Source organism: Arvicola amphibius, chromosome 5 (genome assembly GCF_903992535.2).
Source record: "Arvicola amphibius chromosome 5, mArvAmp1.2, whole genome shotgun sequence".
Classification (NCBI taxonomy): domain Eukaryota; kingdom Metazoa; phylum Chordata; class Mammalia; order Rodentia; family Cricetidae; genus Arvicola; species Arvicola amphibius.
In genome coordinates, this window is record NC_052051.1 from 100203734 (window position 1) to 100226086 (window position 22353).

The 22353-nt window shown below is 40.2% G+C and overlaps 1 protein-coding gene across 1 annotated transcript in view; it reads left to right on the forward strand.

Annotated features, from left to right (window-relative positions):
* Asxl3 (ASXL transcriptional regulator 3) overlaps window positions 1-22353 on the forward strand; it is a 141781-nt gene that overhangs the window by 49096 nt on the left and 70332 nt on the right. Inside the window, exons 4-6 of the mRNA XM_038332071.1 lie at window positions 4728-4849; window positions 14389-14506; window positions 15485-15604. Coding sequence (XP_038187999.1) covers window positions 4728-4849; window positions 14389-14506; window positions 15485-15604 — 360 coding nt within the window. The remainder of the gene's footprint in view (window positions 1-4727; window positions 4850-14388; window positions 14507-15484; window positions 15605-22353) is intronic.

Consider the following 22353-nt stretch of genomic DNA (forward strand, 5'->3'; position numbering starts at 1 on the left):
AATCCTTCATAGTGCCTATAACCTGTGCTCTTAGCCCTTTTCAGTGGATGGGTAGATCGTGTGTGAAATGATAGCTGAGAGCCAAGTTTATAGTTAAATTAAACTGTTTTCAGTTTGCCTTATTTGGGAGACAAGCAAAATTAAGGATGCAATGGTATCGCTGTGCCTTTTAAGGAATACTGAACACCAACTCAGCCAGCAAAAATCCTCATTCTTGTTTGTTTCTTTATTTTTATTTTTAAAAAGAAAACAATCTTTTTTCATTATACATATTAATCCAAGTTCCCACTCCCTCCCCTCCTCCCATTCCCTCCACCAACCCTCCCACCCCACCCCCATCCAATCCTTAGAGAGGGTAAGGCACATTGCTTTGGGGAAGGTCCAAGGCCCTCCCTACTATATATAGGCTGAGCAAGTTATTATCCAAAGAGAATAGGTTCCCCAAAAGCCAGTTCAAGCAGTAGGGATAAATCCTGGTGCCACTGCCAGTGGCTCTTCAGTCTGCCCCAGCCATGCAACTGTCAACCACATTCAGAGGGACTAGTTTGGTCCTATGCTTGTTCCTTCCCAGTCCAGCTGGAGTTGGTGAGCTCCTATTAGCTCAGGTAGACTGTTTTAGTGGGTGAACCCATCATGGTCTTGACCTCTTTGCTCACATTCTCATTCCTCCCACTCTTCAACTGGACTTTGGGAGCTCAGCCCAGTGCTCCCATGTGTGTCTCTGCCTCTGCTTCCATCAGTCACTGGATGAAGTTTCTATGTACCTCCTTGTATTTGTTTGTTTTTTATTCTCAGTGTGTTTATTTCACCTATGAGAAGGACAGGCTATCCTTTTCAAATGTTTATGCGTTTTTAACATGCAAAGACCTGTCATTAATTCTGTGATCATACTGACGTAGTTTAATAGTAAAGAAAATCCCAGCTCTCATTCTGTCTTAAATGCCAAGAGGACATCAGGTTCTAAACTGCATGTCAAGCTTTGATATTTATTAGATAAATCACATGTCCCCGTGGTTGGATTTCCTGGCTCCTGTTGTAATTTCGCTTACAGGGAATTTCCTCTGACCTCTTCTCTCACATTAATTTATCTTCAGGTTCCATTTCACAAATCAAGCTCCACCTCTTAGATGAATACTCAGGCCTCCAATTATTTATTTATCACATCTATTCTTAAGACAGCTGCAAAACAAGTAGAAAAAGGAAAAAAACCTTGTGCTTTTTCAGAATATGAGTCTGCATAGCCCGTTTCCTCAGCGGATGGGGTATTTTCCATGCTGCTAACCTCTGGTCATGTGTTTGGCAAAAGAATGAAGAAATTAACTCAGGGGCTCATAGTAAACCTTAGGTTTACATTTGTCAGAGCTTTAAACTGATGCATGTTCACCACATGCCACCATGTGGGATAGGTTACATCTCTACCCAGTGCCAAGGCACAATCGTTTATAGATTTATTGTTGAGTGCATTTCCTTTCCCCATTTTAATAGTGTATTTTTTTTTTATCCAAAGTAAATATTTGGAGAAAACCATTTTGACCCAGGGAATCATGTCAAGATCAATGGGAGATGTGAGGGGGTAGTAGCTGAAACAGGGTTATTGGTGGTGCTGCATTGCATTTTGAAAGAAGGGGAAGGCTAGTAATGTGGGCTCAGGGAAGGCCCAGTTTGAGAATGCATGTCATGATATTTATAGGGCCCAACTCCCCCCCCCCCTGTCCACAACACAACCTCTTTCACTTTGGGCTCTGCACTGAACATCCTCTTGTAAATGGCTGTGAATAACTGCAAATGAACACAGGAAAACAGCAGGGCTGAGACATACTCGTTGACCCTAAAGTAGATTTCCTGATATTGGGGGCATCCTAGGTCAGAGGGCAAGAAGGAGGATGGTCACAGCCGCAGCTGCTCTCTTCCAGAAGGACACACAGGTGCACTGTGCTCTCAAAGCACTTAGATAATGAAAAGGGTGCAAAGGTTCAGGGTATTTGTTCAGAACTTGTTAGTGTTTGATACCACTGCATTAAAGTTTACATTTGGAAGACTGATGATTCTGGGCTAGCAAGATGGTTCACCAGTAAAGACATGTATTAGCAAGACTGAGGACCTGGGTTGAATCTCTAGGACCCACCTGGTAGGAGAGAATTGCCTCTTGCAAGTTGTCCTGTGACCTCCACGCAAAGACTGTAAAACATATATACACATAGACAAAGTAAAACAAGAAAGATTTTATAGTTTTTTTCAAAAGACTTACTAGTAAAAATATTTCCTAAACAAATTGGTAGTAAATTTGAATTTATATGTTCATTGCACTAAAGCAATTTCATTTATTCTGTGAGGTTCTCATTACCTGCATTTGGTTCTCCATTAATCCGGTCAGTAAATTTTCAGTTTCCTGAGTGGAGACGGCACACAGAATGTAGAAGCCATAAAGCATATTTGCTAATGCCGTCTTTACTTTTAGCTGGACTTTTATTATGTCCATGGCAGTTAGTTGGTCTCTCTGCCACCTCCTTTGTTGGCCACACATTGTAGAGGCTTCAGAATCTTAAGAGCAGCATCTGCATGGATCTAACTTTTAAGTGTGACCTGATAGGTATCTATTGGTGAAGAAGTGCTGGTGAAGTGTCAGCAACCGTCAATCCAGTAGTCACTCAAGGAGATCAGCCTGGTACCCGGTGTTTACTCAGGGTATGTTATAATGGAGTCTTTACTATGACATCCAGTCTGTCTTCATGAAAACTGTCTTACTGTATCAAGTAAAATAAAGCCATCTGATCTGTAAAGACTTCTGTCTCTATATATACATCCAAATCTTTTTAAAAGATTCTCTCTCTCTCTCTCTCTCTCTCTCTCTCTCTCTCTCTCTCTCTCTCTCTCTCTCTCTCTCTCTCTCTCTCTCTCTCTCTCTCTCTCTCTCTGTGATGTATGTGAGTGTTGCCTGAAGAGTTCAGAAAGGGCCATCAGACCCCATAGAATTGGGATTATCCACAGTTCTGCTCCAACCCACGCAGGTACTGGGAACCAAGCTTGTGTGCTTTAGAGCACACAAAGCCCTTTTAACTCTGAGCCATCTTTCAGGAAGCATATACCAAAATGTGTTTGCTTTAGTGCTTTCTGGGTAAGGTACTCCCCCACTCAGTAGCCTAATCCTCTAAGCCCGATTAACTTTCCACTTAGTACATCCAACATCATACAGCTAAATTATAACTCTTAAAATGTGGGATTTTCTGCATCATATCTTTGCTTTGGGAGGCAGGACTTTTGGTGTCAAGCAGTCAGCAATGGCCTGGAATCCCAGGTATGACCTCATGGGACTGGGCTAGACTGGGCTCTCAGGTATGAGCTCACTTCTGTAACAGCGTATGCATTTCTTTGCTTTTCTGAGCTCTAGTTTTCTCTCTGCCCTATATGGAAATGACACATTTTCTTATAACAAACAAACTCTAAGAACTAACTGAGCTCCCATATGAAAAGTTTCTCAAAATGTAATTAACAGTAATTAACATATTTTGCTAAATATGTTCATTTTGGCTTCCTAATTACTTTCTGTATTAAAACAAAACTCAATTAACTATGGTTTCAACAAAACTTTTCAATTAATTACATGTTCAATTCTAGGTAGGATATGCTAGTCTTTCAAAAGCAAATCTTATGTAAAGAGTGTATCCATTTTGGACTACAATAACTGTTTTTCCTCTTACTGAGGGAATGTGCTGTTTATTGATAACTAAACAGTCTTTATTCTGTGGTTTTCTTAAAAAGTCTGTTCCACACCTCCTCCCCCAAGTTGCCATCACTGGGAAAATAGTCTTGACTTTTCTGTTACCCGGTGCCCTTAAAAAGCCTTGTTTTGAGCTTTGACAATATGTTCTCGGGTTATTTTCTTCCCTGCAGCTTCCTCTTGCCTCCTGCTTTTGACATATGCCTCCATTCTGCCACCTACCCAGCCACGTTCCCACTTTGCTTCCGCTAATCTCTCCCCTTCCTCTAGTCCATGGATAGCAGGGTCCTGACCTGGGCTCCTGCCCAGACCCTCCCATGTAGAGGACGGCTGAAGGAAGTGCTCCTAAGCAAATAGTTCACAGAGCAGTGGGCCTTGTATGTTCCATGGTCACCCACTTCAGAAGGACACCAGTTACCAATAACAGTGTTAAGAGGGAAAATTCCCTATGTGGGATAGGTCAAGCGAAGGCCTGGACTGAACAAAGATGGGCAGAACTCATTGTTACCTGCAGAGGGTGAATTGAATTGATACTAAGCATCATGGATCTCATCCCATAGGAAGAGAAGCACAGCCTGGGGCACCATGGATTCTCCAGGGGCTGGCTATTGGGCAGAAGAATGAGAGTTTTAATCCGCAGACCTGAGTTTGCTTAAGTCAGTTTCTCTCACTGAGATGTTTCCAATGTAGGATCTGTATATGAAGATAGACGTAGGACCCATTGACCCCCACATTGTAAGGCAGGTACATGGCTGTGTGTATGTCGTGACACAGACACAATTGCCAGTGGGAACCAAAGCCCGGCTGCCTAAGCAGTTAAGTGGAACTGTGGCCACCGTTACTAAATGATCCCTTCCATTTGAATCCAGATACGTCTCCTCGTACTGTGCTATTTTGCTGTATTTTAAGTATCCATTTTCAACTAGAGAAAGCTCCAAGTGAGTTAATTACAGTGGGTGTAAAAAAAGGAATTCAAATTAGTAATATCATTATCTCTCTCTGCTTCTAGTGTGTATGAAGCAGGTAACGGATGAAGTATCTTCCACTCGAGACTGCAGCCTTACGAACACGGCGGTGCAGAGCAAGCTGGTGTCTTCCTTCCAGCAGCACACCAAAAAGGCTCTGAAACAGGTAAGCGGCCATCTTCTGAGCATAGCCCTTCAGTTCTGCCCATAGAAAGTTATGGTTGTGGCGCAGACGAAATAAGGTAACTAGGAGCCTAAAATCAGGAAGTAACCAAAGTTCTCTGGATTTGGCTGTTTCTGTAATATTAAATATTACAGAATATTAATCTTACTGTATATTAAAAATTAGATGAGGATGGACTAAGAACTTTGATGTAAAACAGAATAGAAAATATACTTGGAGTTATGTAAGTCGTGTGTGTGTGTGTGTGTGTGTGTGTGTGTGTGTGTGTGTGTGTGTGATTTATAGTAAATCTAGTTGGGCTCATAATTGTGTTGTATAATTTAAAAATTATATTTGTTTATGATCATCCTGTTTAGTTAGCCATTGCCACGCTAAAGGGTATTATTTGATACTGGATGAAGTCTCATCTGTTTATCATGGAAACTCCCTGACCTTGGTGGCCTTGACCTGATTGGCCTCATGCTTTGATGGTGGTAGAGGTAGTGGCTGTGATACTGGTTTCTGGATATTCACATAGCCTGGTTTAAATACTTTTGTTCTGAGAATCTGGGAAACCCAGTTTCCTCTCTGAATTGCTTATGTCCCATCAAAACTGGGATCAGTGAGAGTACTTTTCACATAGATTGAGCTGAGGAATAGTCAAGATGATGTGTAGGAAGCTGTGATGGAGCATGGTTGTCCCATGATCCCCACTGGGTGTCAGCTTCTGTCCCACACCAGCAAGTGCTTAACTGTGAGGAGAAAGAAAGGTCCATGGTTAGATAGGCTTTGCAGTAGTGGTTACACTGAGTGTGTGAGCCATGGTTAGATATGCTGTGCAGTAGTGGATACACTGAGTGTGTAAGCCATGGTTAGATAGGCTTTGCAGTAGTGGTTACACTGAGTGTGAGCCATGGTTAGATAGGCTGTGCAGTAATGGTTATATTGAGTGTGTAAGCCATGGTTGGATAAGTGCAATAATGGTTACATTGGGTGTACAAGCCATGGTTAGTTAGGCTGCACAGTAGTGGTTATATGAGTGTGTAAGCTTCATCCTGCTCTCCTGCCCACCTGTGTTTAATGCACTCCTCCTGCAGTTCCACCAAGTCAGGAACAGAGTCCCAGTTCTTGTAATGTGTGTATAACTAGGACAAGAGAAACCCTGTTTTCCGAAACCAACAGACAGGGTTTTTCTTGATGCTCTTGTAGCTTCTTCATCCTTTTCCGCATCTTCCTGTCCCCCCTAGTTTGGTTGTTTTTGTTGTTGTTGTTAAAATGAAAATGAAATTTGAAATGAAGTGTATGCCCTGGCAATGCTGAAACATGCATGGGTAGCCCTTATATGATGGGTTCTGTTGAACTTGAACTTGTCCATATTGGATTTCATGGTCTAAGCTGATGAGGAAAACTGACCAGGTCTCTTCCTCAAGAGGGCACCAGCTCTCAGAGATGGCTTTGAGCCACCATGTGGTTGCTGGGAATTGAACTCAGGACCTTTGAAAGAGCAGGCAGAGCTCTTAACTGCTGAGCCAAAGATAGAGTCTCCCTATTTACACTAGGCTAGTCTTCAGCTCTCAGCAACCCCACTACTCCTGCTGATATTCCACATGGGGCTGACCATACCAGCTAATATTTGCTTGTAGACTGAGGATGCTTCTACTACCTTCTCTGCCTCAAAGAAGAAAGAAATAAAAACTGAGCATTTTTATATTGAGTTATGTTACTTTTCTACTCTGTATTAATTATTGAAATTATGGTCCTCCCATCCATATTTAAGGTTCTGACAGTATTTTTCCTTCAGACAGCTAATCTTCTTGGGGTAACTTACCATTCATATCATGAATTCTGTGAGACATTTCTTAGATGCTGCAGAGCAAAACTGCGATCAGCATTGATATCCCTTTTTAATTTGTGAAATAAAGGATAGAGTTGGTAGGCAAGCCCAAGCAAATGCCCATTCAAGCAGCAAATAGGAAATAGCATGTAGGCAATAAAATACTAAACAGCACAAAACAAAGAGTGCAAAATTGGACACTTGTGGCTGTGGCATTTAAGAAACATAAATTGGATCATAAATGAAAGGCATGAACCCGAAGTGGTCTGGAGGATGTGCATATTGTGAGTCCTGCTGGGCATGAGTGGCAAGAGAACCAATCAGATCTCTGCAGTGTTTGGTGTCATTTTCCCTCACTTCCATTGTTTCTGCTTCGTGTCATTTGAATTTTATACAGTTCTTGATGCTTGACTTTGACTTTGCGGTGTTGTTGTTGCTGGTTACTCTTTCCTCCTTTCTTTTTTCTTTTCCTTTTTTTGTAGTAGATTATGTGTTCATGAGAAGCACAACTTGCTTAAAGTTTAAACTTTGTCTTTAGAAGTGTGTGTATGAGTTTCTCAATTATGGGAAAGAGTTGTTTTTCCCTATCTTAGAACGTCTATCTTATAATCAAGTAGCAAATTAGCAACCAAGTAGCTGTGGCTCAATATAGGTCAGATATGCTAATGTTCCATTAATAACTAATTTGTATTATAAATATCATTCCAAAGAAAAACTCCCCGGGCAGAATTTTACTGAGATCCCTGTAATTGCTGAATGCCTTAACACGGCATTTAAAACTTGATCGAACTTATAGCACTTACATTGTAACCTCAGACATAATGTGCCTTTCATTTACTTTGGACAGTTGAAAGATTATAGAATTCTTATCAATGTCTACAGTGTGAACATGTACATATGTGTCTGAACATAACTCCATGTATGCGAATAAATGTTACATGTGTTGTATACAACCACAAATCATAGTCAATAGCATGGAAGACAGCTAAATCACTTTAGTGATGATTACGTGAACTGCTGTTTACGTTATTACTTACCCTTTGAAGTATGCAAACAGTTGTGAGCCCATTTTGATTTTTTTTGTTGCTGTTGTTTGAGAGAGGGTCTCATGTAGCCCAAACTGGTCTTGAACTTAGCATGTACCTGAGGATGCCCTTGAACTCCCCATTCTGTTACTTCCGCGTCCTACGTGTATCACCATCCCCAGCCATATACCTGCTTCTCAGATAAACCGAGGTCCAGAGAAGTAACCTAAGCTGTTCAAGACCGTCACATCTATAACTCTCAGAGACAATGTTTGAATTTAAAAGTGCAGTTTCAAATTCTATCCTCATCATCAATATCTCCTATCAACATATGGTGTGCCATTGGGCAAATACTGTTTTTGAAACTATCTATGGAAATATCCATACTTCAGTTTATGTATTGCATCAGAAGAGCAACACACTGAGGTCACTAGGAATAGCATTTCCACAAACAGACTGAACTGAATATGTTGAGTACCTGCACATAGTGATGGCCCATACTCGGCTACATTAGACAATACAAATTAATGAAAAATACATTCTCATTCTTGCCCTCCCATGGTTAAACATCTTTGAAGCTCCAGTTAGTTTTTTTCCCGAGCTTTATGAGAAACCCAGGTGCCAGGGGACTTCCTCCATCAGCACACATATGCACCAATGAACAGTCTGAATCCTCAGAGGACCCTGGCTTCATTATAATGTCATTTGCATTATGATTTAGGTCTTCTCGTAGGCTTTTCGAAAGGATAATGGGATAAAATGCCCTAAAATAGAGAATCTGATCTACCATAACTGGGGAGAGAAGATCACCTTATCCCCATGAATGTCAACCCACTTCATAAATATTTATACAAACTTAACAAAAAGTCCCACACTACAGAACCCAATGTGTTGCTAGTGCCCTTTTGGGTCAGCATGCCCAGTAGCTCTTTGGGTATATGAATGCACTTTGCTTTGTTTAATAAGCCTCTTCTTAAAGTGTGTGTGTGCTCTGATTCAATAGATCTGTAATGCAAAGAAGTAGGTGAAAACAAATTCCTACAAGCCCAAGAGCCTTTGCATCACAAATGTATAAATCAATAACTAAAACGAAACTCTTGCAAGCAAAGCCATATACAATGTCCCAGATCTAAGCTCCTCACTGTTTGACACAGGATGCCATTTTAACAAGCAAGTTCTCTGACCTCAAACTGCTGATCACAGTGTAATTGTAGGTTGGACCATGCAGACGCTGGAGAGCCTTGGCTATGGCATAGCCTATTCTCATTGTTCCAAGATATCTAATTCCTTTTACCTTCCAATTATCATGGGGTTAGTGAATGTGATGGGCGTAATTGCATGGATACCATTTTATTCCCCTACAGTTTTGTTGTTATTGCTCTGTTGTAAGCATTCTCAGAGTCTTCCACTATGACCTGGTTTCCTGTTTCTGCTCTGCTGTGGTATTTAGTTTGTGAGATTCTTAGACACTGTGAAATGATTAGATTTCTCAAGGAAGCTAAGAAAGATTATATTTTGGAATCTTAACCAGCAAAAGACAATGATAGGGCAAATGAGAAGAGGGTGCATTGTGTTCTGGCAATGGTGTGGTAGTGACAGTCACCACGTGTTGCCTCTGTTGACTTCCATCACTTTCTTAGGATGGTAGAAGCTGCAGCTCCTTCATCCTTGTGCCATGGCAGAGCAGATACGGTGCTGTAATTTGCTGTGTTATGGTGGCAGCAGTGGTTTGCTGTCGCCAGTCACAGTGCTTGCTGTTGTGCCCAGCACAGACAGCTGTTCCCACGTGTGCATTTCTAGTTATTTTAGCGTTAGCATTCATTGCCTGTGATATTGTCAGATTTCCAATAAAGGGCTTACCGCATTCTGCACATTCTTAAGTTACATTGTTGGTGGTGTTTCTCCATTAAAATACAGTGAACATTCATTGTTTACAGTGCCAGGTCAACACAAGAGCTTCTGCTAGTCAGCTTTACTTCATTTACTACCATTAGAGTAGACATGACAGTGGTCTTTCTTTGCTTCCTTTCTTTCTCTTTCCTTTTCTTTCATCTTTCGTTTTTCTGGAGCATTATCTAGAAATCTTTCTATCTAAAATGAAATGTTTATCTAAAAGGCTTTTTTTCTGACGTTTTCTAAAGAAGAAATCACTAGATTTCTGTAAAGAAAGTGTATTCAGCTGCCAGTTTCCCTTCCCTTTCGCAGAAAGACACAACTAACTTGAAGTGAGTGCCAAGTTATTTTTCCTTTGTTCAGAGACATTTTTAATTAATTTTATATTTATATGCATGGTTGTTTTCCCTACCTTGTATTGCTCCAGTTGTATGCCTGGCACCCTGAAGTCCAGCAGAAGGCACCAGATACCCTGTAAATTGGAGCTACAGATGGCTGTGAGCCACCATGTGGATCCTGGGAATTGAACCTGGGTCTCCTGAAAAAGTAGCAAGTGATCATAACCAGTAATTCATTTCTTTGGCCTGAGAGCTCACATCCTGAACCAAAAGCGTGAAGCAAAAAAAGTCACCTAGACATACTGGGCGGTTTCCAGTGGCACAATTCTTCGAACACGGTTGCCCATTGAAGCCTCCCCAAATGGTGTCACCAGATGTTGACCATGTGTTCAGATGTCCACTAGGGTCAGTTCTCATTCAAACCACTGCACCTCCTATCATGGACACTGGAAAATGTACAGCTTTGTGTGGGTGACCATTTCAGAGTTTCTAGAGTCCCCATCTGCTTATTAACTTAGATTCCAGCTTTGCTTCCTTCTGGGTTTAAAATGATTGGCTGTAGAGTTGTATAATCCTACAATCTATTTGCATTTCAGAATAGAGGTTAGCCTGACAGTTAAAGGAACCTCAGTGGCACTGTACTCCTAAAATGAATATAGACTAATGTGGAAGACTAAGTAGCTAATGCTGAGGTTAGAGTCAGTATAGATGAATAACTAGGGCCACCACTGGCCTATAGGAGAATAAACAGTGTCCCCAAGATGTCACAATGGAAAAACATTTTCTCTCTTTTACGGACACTTGTATGCACCCCCCATAGGTATCAAAACAGGTTTTCCTTATCTCTTTTTTAAAAATCTGTCACATAGATGTATTTTAAGGTTAAGGAAAATCCATTCTAAGGAAAATATTCTATTATATCTTTATGCTAGGACTCTTCATATATATATATATTTATATATACACATACACACATGTACACATGTACATATAAACACACATACATGTGTGTGTGTGTGTATGTGTCAAAAACCCTAAGGGACAGGTACTATGAAAAAACACTCCTAGTTTGAAAGAGAACCAGTAAGAACTAAGAACCCAGAGGAGTCAGTGGGAGGAGTCTGGATGTGTTTAACTTTCCTTGGTCTAAAGGCAAATTCATGGTGGTACTTAGTAGATAGCGCATATTGTGGTCTGTAGTTACCTTTTTTAAAAAATAAAACACATTATTCATAATCATGAAAACAGAACTAAAAAATTAGATTTGAGTCAGACATAGTTAGTGGGGTGGGGGGATTGCAGGTCTGAGGCCAAACTAGGAAATGTGGTCACACCTTGTATCAAAAAAAAAAAAAATACAAAAGGCTCAAATGTGGCTTCATTGTTAGAGTACTTGCATAGAATGTGTAAGGCCCTGGGTTTAATCGCATTACTAATAGAAATAAGCAAACAAGGATTAGATTTGCTGAAGCAGCTGCTGGTCCTCTAGGGGGGGTATGGGCACGTGCTAACCTCAGCTTCTCCCTCTGCTCTCTCTGTCCTGTCCACAAGGCCAGTGCTCAGTCTCCTCTGTCCTCCCCACACCACCAGAGCTCAGTGATCCCCCCTGCTCCCTTCGGTCCTCCCCACACCACTAGTGCTCACTGTCTCCCCTGATCTCCTCTGTCCCCCCTACACCACCAGTGCTCAGTGTCTCCCTCTACCAAGGGTCCAAGTACCTAGTAGAAAGGAAGCATGTCTAAATTCCCTTACTAAGATATCTGGGCTATCTGATGGCTCTCAATGGAAACAGCATTGTTTTGTCTTCTGTTATGTTATGTTGTGTGTGTAGGGTGCCCAGTGACCCACATTATGTTGTATGTGTAGTGTGCCCTGGAAAGAGGTGAACAGAACAGTTGCTGTTGGAGTCTAAAGAGATGCATTGTAGTTTATAACATCAGGAACCCCCTTTACAACCTGATACCAAAGAAAACAGACACAATCCCTTCAATCCCTTTTTGTTGTCTACCCTCTGGGTGTTGTTTGAAATTTAAAATAATGTGTGTTGTATAGTGTGTGTGTGTGTGTGTGTGTGTGTGTTTCCAGGAGCATGTGCCTATGTGCATGCATATTAAGGCCAAAGGAGGATGCTAGGTGTCTTCCTCTATTGTTAACTGCTTTATTCTCTATCACACAGGAATGGTGTGTGACTGTGTATGGCTTTTACATGGGTGTTTGAGGATTCAAACTCAGGTCTTTACCCTTGCATAATAAGTACTCCTAGTCACTGAGCCATTTCTCCAGCCTTAGTACTTATTTTGCAAGGGCATAGCAAAGAACTATGTATGCTTCTCACGTACTTAACACTATTTTGTTTTTTATGTTATGGGTGTACTCTGTGTTTCCTGGAGTACTGGGTGGGGCATTTCATCATTTTTTAAAATATTGTTTTGGGAGGTATCGTTCAAGCTTACATGTTTATGAAATGTCCTTTGAATAAACACCACGCTAGCATTTCTTTATCCCACCTGACAGTAATTCACAGTAGCCATAGCTTTTATTCTTGCATTCCATCTGCCATGGTTTCTATCCAGTTAAATCTTTGGTTGTAGAATTCACTCAGCTCTAGAAACTAAAGGTGTAACTTTTTCTATGTTTTTATGGTTACTGATCACAGATTATAAAAGAAGCATAGCATCTTTGACTTTCCATACAGAGATCAAGGCAATTAGTTAGTTGATTTTTTTAATAGTTAATCAACACTTTCCATAATATAATCCCCTAATGTCACATGCACACACAGAGAGGGTATTTTTAGAAAGTTAATACTTCTCTAAGAGAACTTGAAATTGGTACCTGTACTCATAGAGATTCATTGCTATATTTACTGGCTGCCGTTATTCTCTTATGGAGATTGCCATCGTGGGTGAAAAGGACTTCAATTGTAATTGGAAGCACTGATTTTCCTAATTCTTTTTGTATTGTTAGGTTAATGTCTATAGAGTGCTTTGCATGCTTATATAAAGGACAAGAAAGATTTATTCAAGTATGTTATACAATTTATATCCAATTATATACACAGCTTGAAGAAAGAATAAATCCTTAAATACTTTATAGCACACGTGGCCTCATTAAATCTATTACTGACAGCAGGCTAGGGAGATGGATGGCTAATAGGAATCTTTGTATCTCAGGTTCCTCAACAGTGCCTAGGATGTCACAAAACTATAAATATAAGAGTCCTAGGGGGTTATCTTTAGTAAATATAACATTTATAATAAATTCTCCAACTCTCCCTTCTGTCATATGGCTTTAAATCTTATCTGAATTTGCCTCTAAGTATTGTTTAATTTTTCATTTCTTTAAGTATGTGATTGCTAAATCTTACGGTCAACAAGTCAAATATACAGCTTATATACTGTGTAAATAAGATCACATTATTTTTGACAGCCAAGGAATATATAGTCAAGGCAGTATTTCAGGAGATTATGACAACTGTTGGTCAAAGCACATTAATCATTTAACTGAGACATTGTGAAATTAGTAGAAATTGCACAGAAACCAGGAGTAAAAAGATTTGAGACTGGTTTGTGGCCAGCCTTTTAACCTTTTGAGGAATTTCAACATTCCTATGGCTTCAGGTTTTAATGGCTTTTCCTGTTTCGTGTGCTTAAAACCCTTTTTATTACAGGTAATTTTCTGCATAAAGCGATCTGCTAGATAAAGCTGTATTTCAAAACTTTTAAATGTCTTTTATTATATTACCATCACCATGGTGGATTCATTTATGAATCACAAAGCTTTCCCATTTTGAAGAGACATATTCTCCTATCTATTTTTTCTTGGATTTGCCCAAACCCCGTCATGTTCGTGTTCTGAAGGTTAATGCCAAAGTCAAGCAGACAGAAGCCAAGGGCTGCAAGCTTTCCAAGATTAGGACTGATTCCCTTCACAGAAATAAATGATTCCTGCCATGTTCGCTGATTTTGTGCAGCGCTCCCCACGGCTGAGTGAATGCATCAATACAGTAGTCCTTACATGCCGTACATACTGATGACACCCGGTGTTAACTGATTGACTGAGCAGCGCTGGAGACGAAGCACCTGCAAGAGAAGTGCAGACACATATATTTTTATCCTGGTTTCGAAACATTTATTTTACATTTATTTTACTTGGGAGCCCTAGTATCAAGTTCTGTCGGCTTTCAAGCCACACTTCTAAGGTAGAATAAACCATTCCGTGGTGTTTTGTTATCAGAATTAGACCGAAAATGGCCTCAGGCTTAAACCCCTTTGCCAAAGCTCAATTTTCTGCTTTGGAGGGAAAATGGACAAAGGTGATTACTAAGGATTCTGACAAGTCAGGGGCTCTGTGGGACTGAAGATAGTCATGAGCAAGTGGATCATGTAATTCAATAACCAGAAATCACTGTGGATACATTTTTATGTTATATTTTATTATCGTGTTTTATAGGCTTTGAGGCAGCAGCAGAAAAGAAGAAATGGAGTCTCAATGATGGTGAACAAGACTGTTCCTCGTGTTGTTTTGACACCATTAAAGGTGTCTGATGAGCAGTCGGATTCGCCTTCAGGTAAAGAGCTAAAATATCGTATGCTTGGCCAGTTCCTCCCGGGAGACTTCCTGACAGAGAGAGATGGCTTTTTTTTTTTTCTTTTGAAATTGAAAAGATACTTTCATGTAAGGGTCAGTTTTATGCATATATCTATAACATATCTGTGTTATAGATGTGTACATCTCATTGATTTAAGAATGTGGAACATTTCCCAATTGTGGTGTCTGAAAGCCACCAGCCTGTTTGTCACCAAATGACTTAATTTGCTAATGTCGGCAGGTGTGAGCAAGTGGGTCCTGATGCTGGTAGTTTTGCTCTGCTTCCATTAGCTTCCTCTTGAATGTTGAGCTTGAGTTCTGGACCACATGCTGGCGTGCAACACCACGGAAAGGAGTTTTTCTCTCGGAGTGTGAATTTGTTTTTCGTGCTTGCCGCAGAGCCTAGCAGCCTTCATGAGTTTCTGTGTTCTTGTAGCATCCTTTCCACCTCCGTGAAGCCCTGACCTGCGCTTCTCATTTGTCTCTGGCGCTTTATCAGCTGTGAACTCTCGCATTCATTATGGACTAACGTTTGCGTTTTCTGTTCCTGCTTCAGCATAAAGCTGTTGATTAGGGTCCAGTTCTTCCTCTTCTTCTACTTCCTTCTTTCTTCATTCTTCTCTCTGTCTGATATCATCTCTAAATGGCATCGTAGTGTTGAAGCTTTTTTGAGTATTTTTACAAATATCCGACTCCTTTATTTAAAAGCTGTTTGGTCAGTGAGTGCACGTCAAACTCTGCTTTTAGGCCATCTGCTCCTGCTTTTTGTCCAGGTTGATTGATTGATTGGCCTATTCTCTTTATATCCAATAGAGGAATCAGATTGTAGCTAAGGTAGTATATTAACTCCGGAAAAGAAAAAGGAGATTATATCTGTGGTTCTTAAAACAATTTTAGATGCTTCTTGTCAAGGACAGGGAAAGAAAGATAATGGCATAATAACTATTTCCCTTTTTAGGATCGGAGTCTAAAAATGGGGAAGCAGACAGTTCAGATAAAGAAATGAAACATGGGCAAAAATCTCCCACTGGAAAACAAACAAGCCAGCACTTAAAACGCTTAAAGAAGTCTGGTTTAGGTGAGTACCAGTTCACATTTTAGAGATGTGTGTTTGTAAAAAAATTATAAATAGAGCTTTTTTTAGTTGTTAAACAGGAAACTGAAAGTATCCTTCATTCATCTAAACAAAAAATCATGCTAAGTTGGGAAGTATTGTAGTTTCAGTTGAGTCTCAAGATTGTAGCAAAATGTGATGTTATTGGATAAAGCAGAGAATAAATATAGCAAGATTAATGTGAAATGTGTATTCAAGTAATTACCTGTGTAGTCCAGATTTTCTCTAGTGTGCAATGTTGTATTGTGGCCTCCCTTTATTAGGGTATTCTAGGCTGAAGAAAAGGAGGCTCTTCATAAGCATGCATTGAATTGAAGAATGTGTTGTCAGGGGGTCTGCTACAGTAGGGTTGCCCTGCCTTGGTTTTTGTTTTAGATGCTTGAAGTATTCAGTAATACCTGTCTACAAAATAGAAATGGTGTACAATCTCTGAGAGGTATGGGGGCCACTGTCCAAGGGTCTTGCTCTTAACAATGCATTTTGTCCCAAATGCTTGCTTTTGCTTTAGTCACGACCTACAATGAGTGCACTGAAGTGTGACAATTAAGAGAAATACGAGTGTCCCCGGGGCTGACTATTGCAACTCCTGCCATCCGCACTCCTTGTTTAGTGACCTGGACCCACTGATTTCACCTTTGAATAGACACAATGATGATGTAACCTAGATAGAGCATTAGAATATTTGAGAGAATAATGTGATATTATAGTGCTCAAATATCCTAGTGGATAAGTGCCTTCCCCCAAAGAGTAAGGATCTGAGTTCAGATCCCCAGAGGATGCAGGAGATCTGGTCATGGTCTTGCATGTCTGTAACACTAGCCCTAATGGGGAGGGGAGGTAGAGGCAGGCACATCATAAACTTGCTGGTTATTCAGTCTAACCAGTCAATGAGCAGCAGCATGTTCAGTGAGAGACCTTATCCTTAAAAGATATAGTGAAGAACAAAGAAGACATTGCATGTCTGTCTCTAGCTCCACATGCATGCATACCCATATGACGTGTGAGGGAATGCGTGTGTGCATGTGCCCACATGCTGTCCCAGTCACCCTTGTTGCCACAACTGCCCTATACACACAGGGATATTTAATGAGGTGAACAGTAGAAACAGTAAATTTACCAACCTAAACATTTTCTTACTGTACCTGCCACCTGCTTGGCAATGTATGACTCATTTGATTTGCAGAGTTTTTCTTTTTGGTAAATTACAGCCAGTTTTTAAATGGTTGGTTGATTGGTTTGATAGCTGTATGTATTGCCTTCTGTATGCTAGAAAATTTACTAACTCCTGGGACATCCTTTCACTAAAAGGCATTGGGATAGGACTGGTGAATCTTTACATAAAATATTGTGGGAAAGGAGTAGGGATTTTTAATTTAACTCTTTAATATGCCCTGCTTATATATTCTCTATCATTTCTAAGTGTTTTTGTGGTTATTTCCTATAACCCAAAGTATGTCTCTGTGGGTTGGGTAATCACCATGCATACGTACACACTGATAGGTTTTTCTGGTCTGAATAGGTTAAGTAACTCCTAAATTGGGAAATTCTGAATGATGTACAGAATGACATCTGAGCCACATCAACACACATAATGTGTATTAATGTATTCTCATGACCAACCCAGGAATGATTTAAAGATCAATGACTTTAATTAAAAAGAGTGTGCTATCCATGAACAGTAGCACACCTCTGTAATCCCAGCACTTGGGAGTTCAAGCCTGGACCTTTGCCAGCATTTCAAGTGACATGCTAAGTGAAAACCTAACCAGCCATGATTACATGGCAAGACTATCTTTCAAGGTAAAACAAAGCTGGATGGGTGGTGAATAACTTTGATTCCAGTACTCAAGAAGTAGAGGCAAGCAGATCTTTGTGAGTTCATGGCCAGCCAGGGCTGCAAAGTGCGTATTATCACAAAATTAATTAATTGATTAATAATCCACTTCAGCTGCAGCAAAATGAATGAGATACAAGGACAGCATCTAGCACTATCTTCCTTGGCATGCCTAAATTTGGTCATGCTGTGCTATCAGAAGCCCCAGCCAGGTCTTGGCTATTTTCCATCAGGAACTTGTGTGTTGTAGTCATTACCGTGATGTCCACACTGAAGTAGAATCAGAATTGCTTTGGGGTTTGTTGCTTTATTGTTTCTCTTTTACGTTGAGGGTCAATTGAAAGATAGGGTGGCAGGCAGCTTCTCTAAGTAATCCTGCACATCACTGGCCATCTCTCATGTTTGACCATGTGCAGGAGTAGATTCCTAGTAGTAGCTTTATGCAAGGACAAAATAGAAGAAATAATGATGCTGTTTTCTCCGAAGGCTGCAGAAAGTCATAGTCCATGGTTAATGGATTGGTTGACCAGATGTGTCAACCTTTTAAGGCTGGGACAGGGCATTGTCCTCTACAAAGTTTACACTTAAGAACTGTGTTCATAGTATTTTAATTAACTTTATTATTTTATGTCGAGCTCCATTGAAAACTCTTCTGGACCTGTTGGTTAGACTCATCTGCTTAACTTGTGATGATTTGTCTCATTTAATTCTTTAGTTTTATACAATAAAATGATTTCCATTTTTAGTAAAAAAGAAAAGAAAAGAAAAGAAAAGAAAAGAAAAGAAAAGAAAAGAAAACAACCTCAGAACCAGAATATTAAGAAGGCTAAGGCATGTGCATCTGCAATCTGAATCACTTGTCTTTGACAGACAGACTTCGGATGGCAGGTGTACCCTGCATCCAGTGGCTGTAGTCATGACTGGGGAACCACCCCCTTCTATATAACCTGAAGTGTCTGACTAAGTTAAAGTGCAGGCACTCTAGCTGCGTGTGGACAGAGAGATAGCTCTTCTAAGAGCTCTTGGTATACCCTGTTTCAACCAAAAGAAGAAACTGGTGGGATTGAAAATGGGTCTGCTCAAGTAGAAACCCGGCAAATGCCAACAGCCTGTGATCACCAGGGAAGCAACTGTGACTGCCTAAGCTAGCAAGCCTCTGAACAGAGTGACTTGTTTTGTGCAAATGAAGTTGGTGGTGCTCACTAACCTCCTATTATACACCAAAAATGAAAACCATCTAATACAGATTATTTTTTAATTTTTTTATTATATTTATTTCCTGGGTGGTGGTGGGTGAGTGCACACAAGCCATGGCATGCATGTGGAGGTAAGAGGACAACTTCCGGTAGTTGGTTCTCTCCTTCTGTCATGCACTTCCTCTAAGTAGAGCTCAGGTCTTCAGGGATGGTGACAAGCACCCTGACCTTCTGAATCATTTTCCCAGCCCACACAGTGATTTTTAAAATGTTCCATTAGAGGTAGGATGTTTGGTGTTCTCCTTTTCATGGTACTGTTGGCTCTGTGAGAATAGAGAGAGCATTGCCCTGGCCTTCTTTGACATCCCTGCACACCTTGTTATCCCTTCTGTTTGGAAGCTGCTGCGAGAATATTGGGCTGATGAATGTGTGAGTAAGTCAACTGAATGTGCTCATGAGTCAGTCCAGATAAATGAGGAGTAAGTTTCCAATGACTTCTTTTTTTATTAATTTTTATTGAGCTCTACATTTTTCTCTGCTCCTCTCCCTGCCTCTCCCTCCCTCCTTCAACCCTCCCTCAACGTCCCCATGCTCCCAATTTACTCAGGAGATCTTGTCTTTTTCTACTTCCCACATAGACTAGATCTATGTATGTCTCTCTTAGTGTCCTCATTGTTGACTAAGTTCTCTGGGATTGTGATTTGTAGGCTGGTTTTCTTTGCTTTATGTTTAAAAACCACCTATGAGTGAATACATGTGATAATTGTCTTCTATCTCCCTGGATGAATCTGTGTCTTCGAGGAAGAGCATCCTAAATAAACTCATGTGTAACTGCAGCATCAGAGGAAGGAACGCCCCCTCCCAAGCCATTGGCCAGTCAGCCTGGAGCACCACTCTTACCCACTTCTCCCTCCTGACTCAGATGCACTGCAGTCTCAGAACTGGCTTGAACCTACATTACCTTCTTTCAGTATGGGTAGCAGTCCTCCTGTTACTATTCTAAATCAGAACTTAATTTAATGCCATAAGTTTCTTCTAATTTAAATTAGGATGATAAAACAAAGTGCAGTCAAAGTTGGGCTTCAAAGTAGAAGCTTAAAGTTTAATTTTTATGTTAAGATTCCCCTAGAGGAATAAGAAGTCACTTCTAATTATCCCATTTGCACTTACTCTCCCTCCACCCACATATGCACAGTCTTCTTCAGAGTTGCCAGCATGTATCATAGCAATCAGTGAACCTGGATCAAGGGTGTCTGTCATCCAGATAGCTTGCTGGACATTTTCTTGGTACCACAATATGAAATTACGTTCATCTACCAATGATGGATTCTGTGTTATATATCAGTTGACTTAAATATCTTTTTTGTTGTTTTCCCTCCTCCTCTCTTTTGTGTTTCCTAATATCATATATCTTACCCCCCTAGATAAAGTATTAGTGACTTAAAGTCAGGGACACTGACCTAAACCAATTTTTAATTTTACCTTCTACCGAGTCACACAGTAGGAGTTTAAAAGTGTTTGCTAAACAATTCCAAGCTTTTAATGGATGTCTCTGAGGGAGTTTTAATAATGTTCTCATTGAACCCGACTTCTGGGATTCATTCCAACATTAATTTTTGTTGTTTAATCTTTTTGTAATAAATAATCAAAACTCTGCTGGTTTTAAAGATGTTCCTTATTTTGAAGAATAAATTTATGCAGAAAAATAAAAATGAAATTTGGATAATAATTCTATGTGTCATTCATATATTCTCAGTGTTTTCTGAATATTGTTTGGCATTCCTTAATGTTACATATTTTCTCAGAGATTATATATACCAGGGCTCTATTTTAATTATATTACTAATTTAATTAATTTTTGGATAAGTGAAAAACTTCTTTTTTTATTGAAAATAGAATTCATGCATTATACCCTGATTATATTTTTCCCTTCCCCAACTTTTCCAAGATTTGTTTCACCTTCCATCCCATCAAACTCCACACTCTTTCTCTCTCTCCTTAGAAAACATACAGACATTTAAAGAATAACAAGAAAATAAAACAAATTAGAATAAGACAAAGGGAAGAAAAAGACCCAAAGAAGAAGCACAAGATACACATGTAGATGCAGAGACACATGTTTTTACACACAGGAATCCCCACAGCACATGGGAACGAATGCTGTTAAATATATGCAAGGGACCTGTCGGGTTTAAATATATATATATTGCTCTGTTAAAACCTGATGAAACAAAGAACCTGCCAGTAAGTTTGTTTTGTGTTGGCCATCTACTGCTGGGCATGGGTCTTAAGAGTGCTTTGTATCCCCGCGATTATCAGTCACGTGTATCTTGAGAGAGAGATGAAGTAGGGAACATGTAAAGCTGAAAACCTCAAAATGTTAAACACTGCCTTAAGTTCTGTCTGTAGCTCTCCAAAGTCAATAAAACTGTGACAACCTTGTCCATGCCATCAAGATGGCTGAGCAGGTAAAGATGCCTGTTGCCAAGCCTGTTTTGGGGTTTCTTTAGACATGGGGTATACTTATTTGTTTGTATTGGGTCTTTCCCCTTGTTTACCTGGTGTGAAGTGTGTGTGTGTGTGTGTGTGTGTGTGTGTGTGTGTGTGTGTGTGTGTGTTTCTATTGGGTCTTTCTCTTGGACCATTTGACACCTACTTCTTGTGTATGTTGCCATCAGGAAGTATGAATCTAAACCAGTACACTCCTCCTGATACACAAATGCAGGTGCCTAAGTGGAATGTGACTGCAGAGCTCTCTGAGTATGTTACAGCAGGGGATTAAATACCAGGGCCTTGGCTGGACACAAGCCCCTAATTTTTATCACAAAATGAACCCTCTCATGTAGCGCTGAGTCTTTCTGTGTCTTCTCCTGTCTTCTCTGCCTGCCTTGGCTGCCACAACACCTTAGGCAAAGTGTCTGGGAATTAGACACTAAAGGGACTTCATACTTTTCCTTCTGTGGGCACTGTAGGGAGATGTGCAATGCCAGCTTTAATGAGGTAAGACAATCATATATAATTGGATTGTTCTTAAGCCAATTAAGAATACATGTGTGAGGATAGTTTAAAATGGAATTAAGCGTTCTCTATAAGAGCAAAATTTGGTTAAGCTGTTCTGTCTTTTCCTCAGAATTATAAAACATAGCTTCGCTTAGGTGGACATTCTGAGCATACATCTTTATTTGGTTCAGTCATAAATGACTGTGTGCCACTTGGGAGAGAGGGGTAGTGGAGATTCTCCTCTTCCTCCTCCTCTTCCTTCTTCCCCATCCTCACTTTCTTCTTCCTCCTCCTTCTCACCTTTCATTAGGAGAGTTTGGCATAAAAATAAAGTTACCTACATTACATTAATTATTAAGCTATTTATATTTTTCTCACTATATGTATGTGAGAGAAATCCTACTGATAACTTTTATGTTTAACTATTTTCTATCTTAAAGTTAACTTAGGAAGTGTATAAGCTTAAAATAGTTTAGGGCTTAGTGGTTGAGTGGATAAAGTGTTTCCTGTATCAGCCTGAGGACTTGAGTTTGCCCTCTAACACTCATGTAAAAAGCTGGCCATGAAGGCATACGCTTAGAATCCCATCCCATAAGGATCTGTGGGGTTCACTGCCATGTAGTCTCGCCAATTCCTGATTCCCTACCATCAGTGAGAGACTCTCCCCAAAATATGAGGTAGAG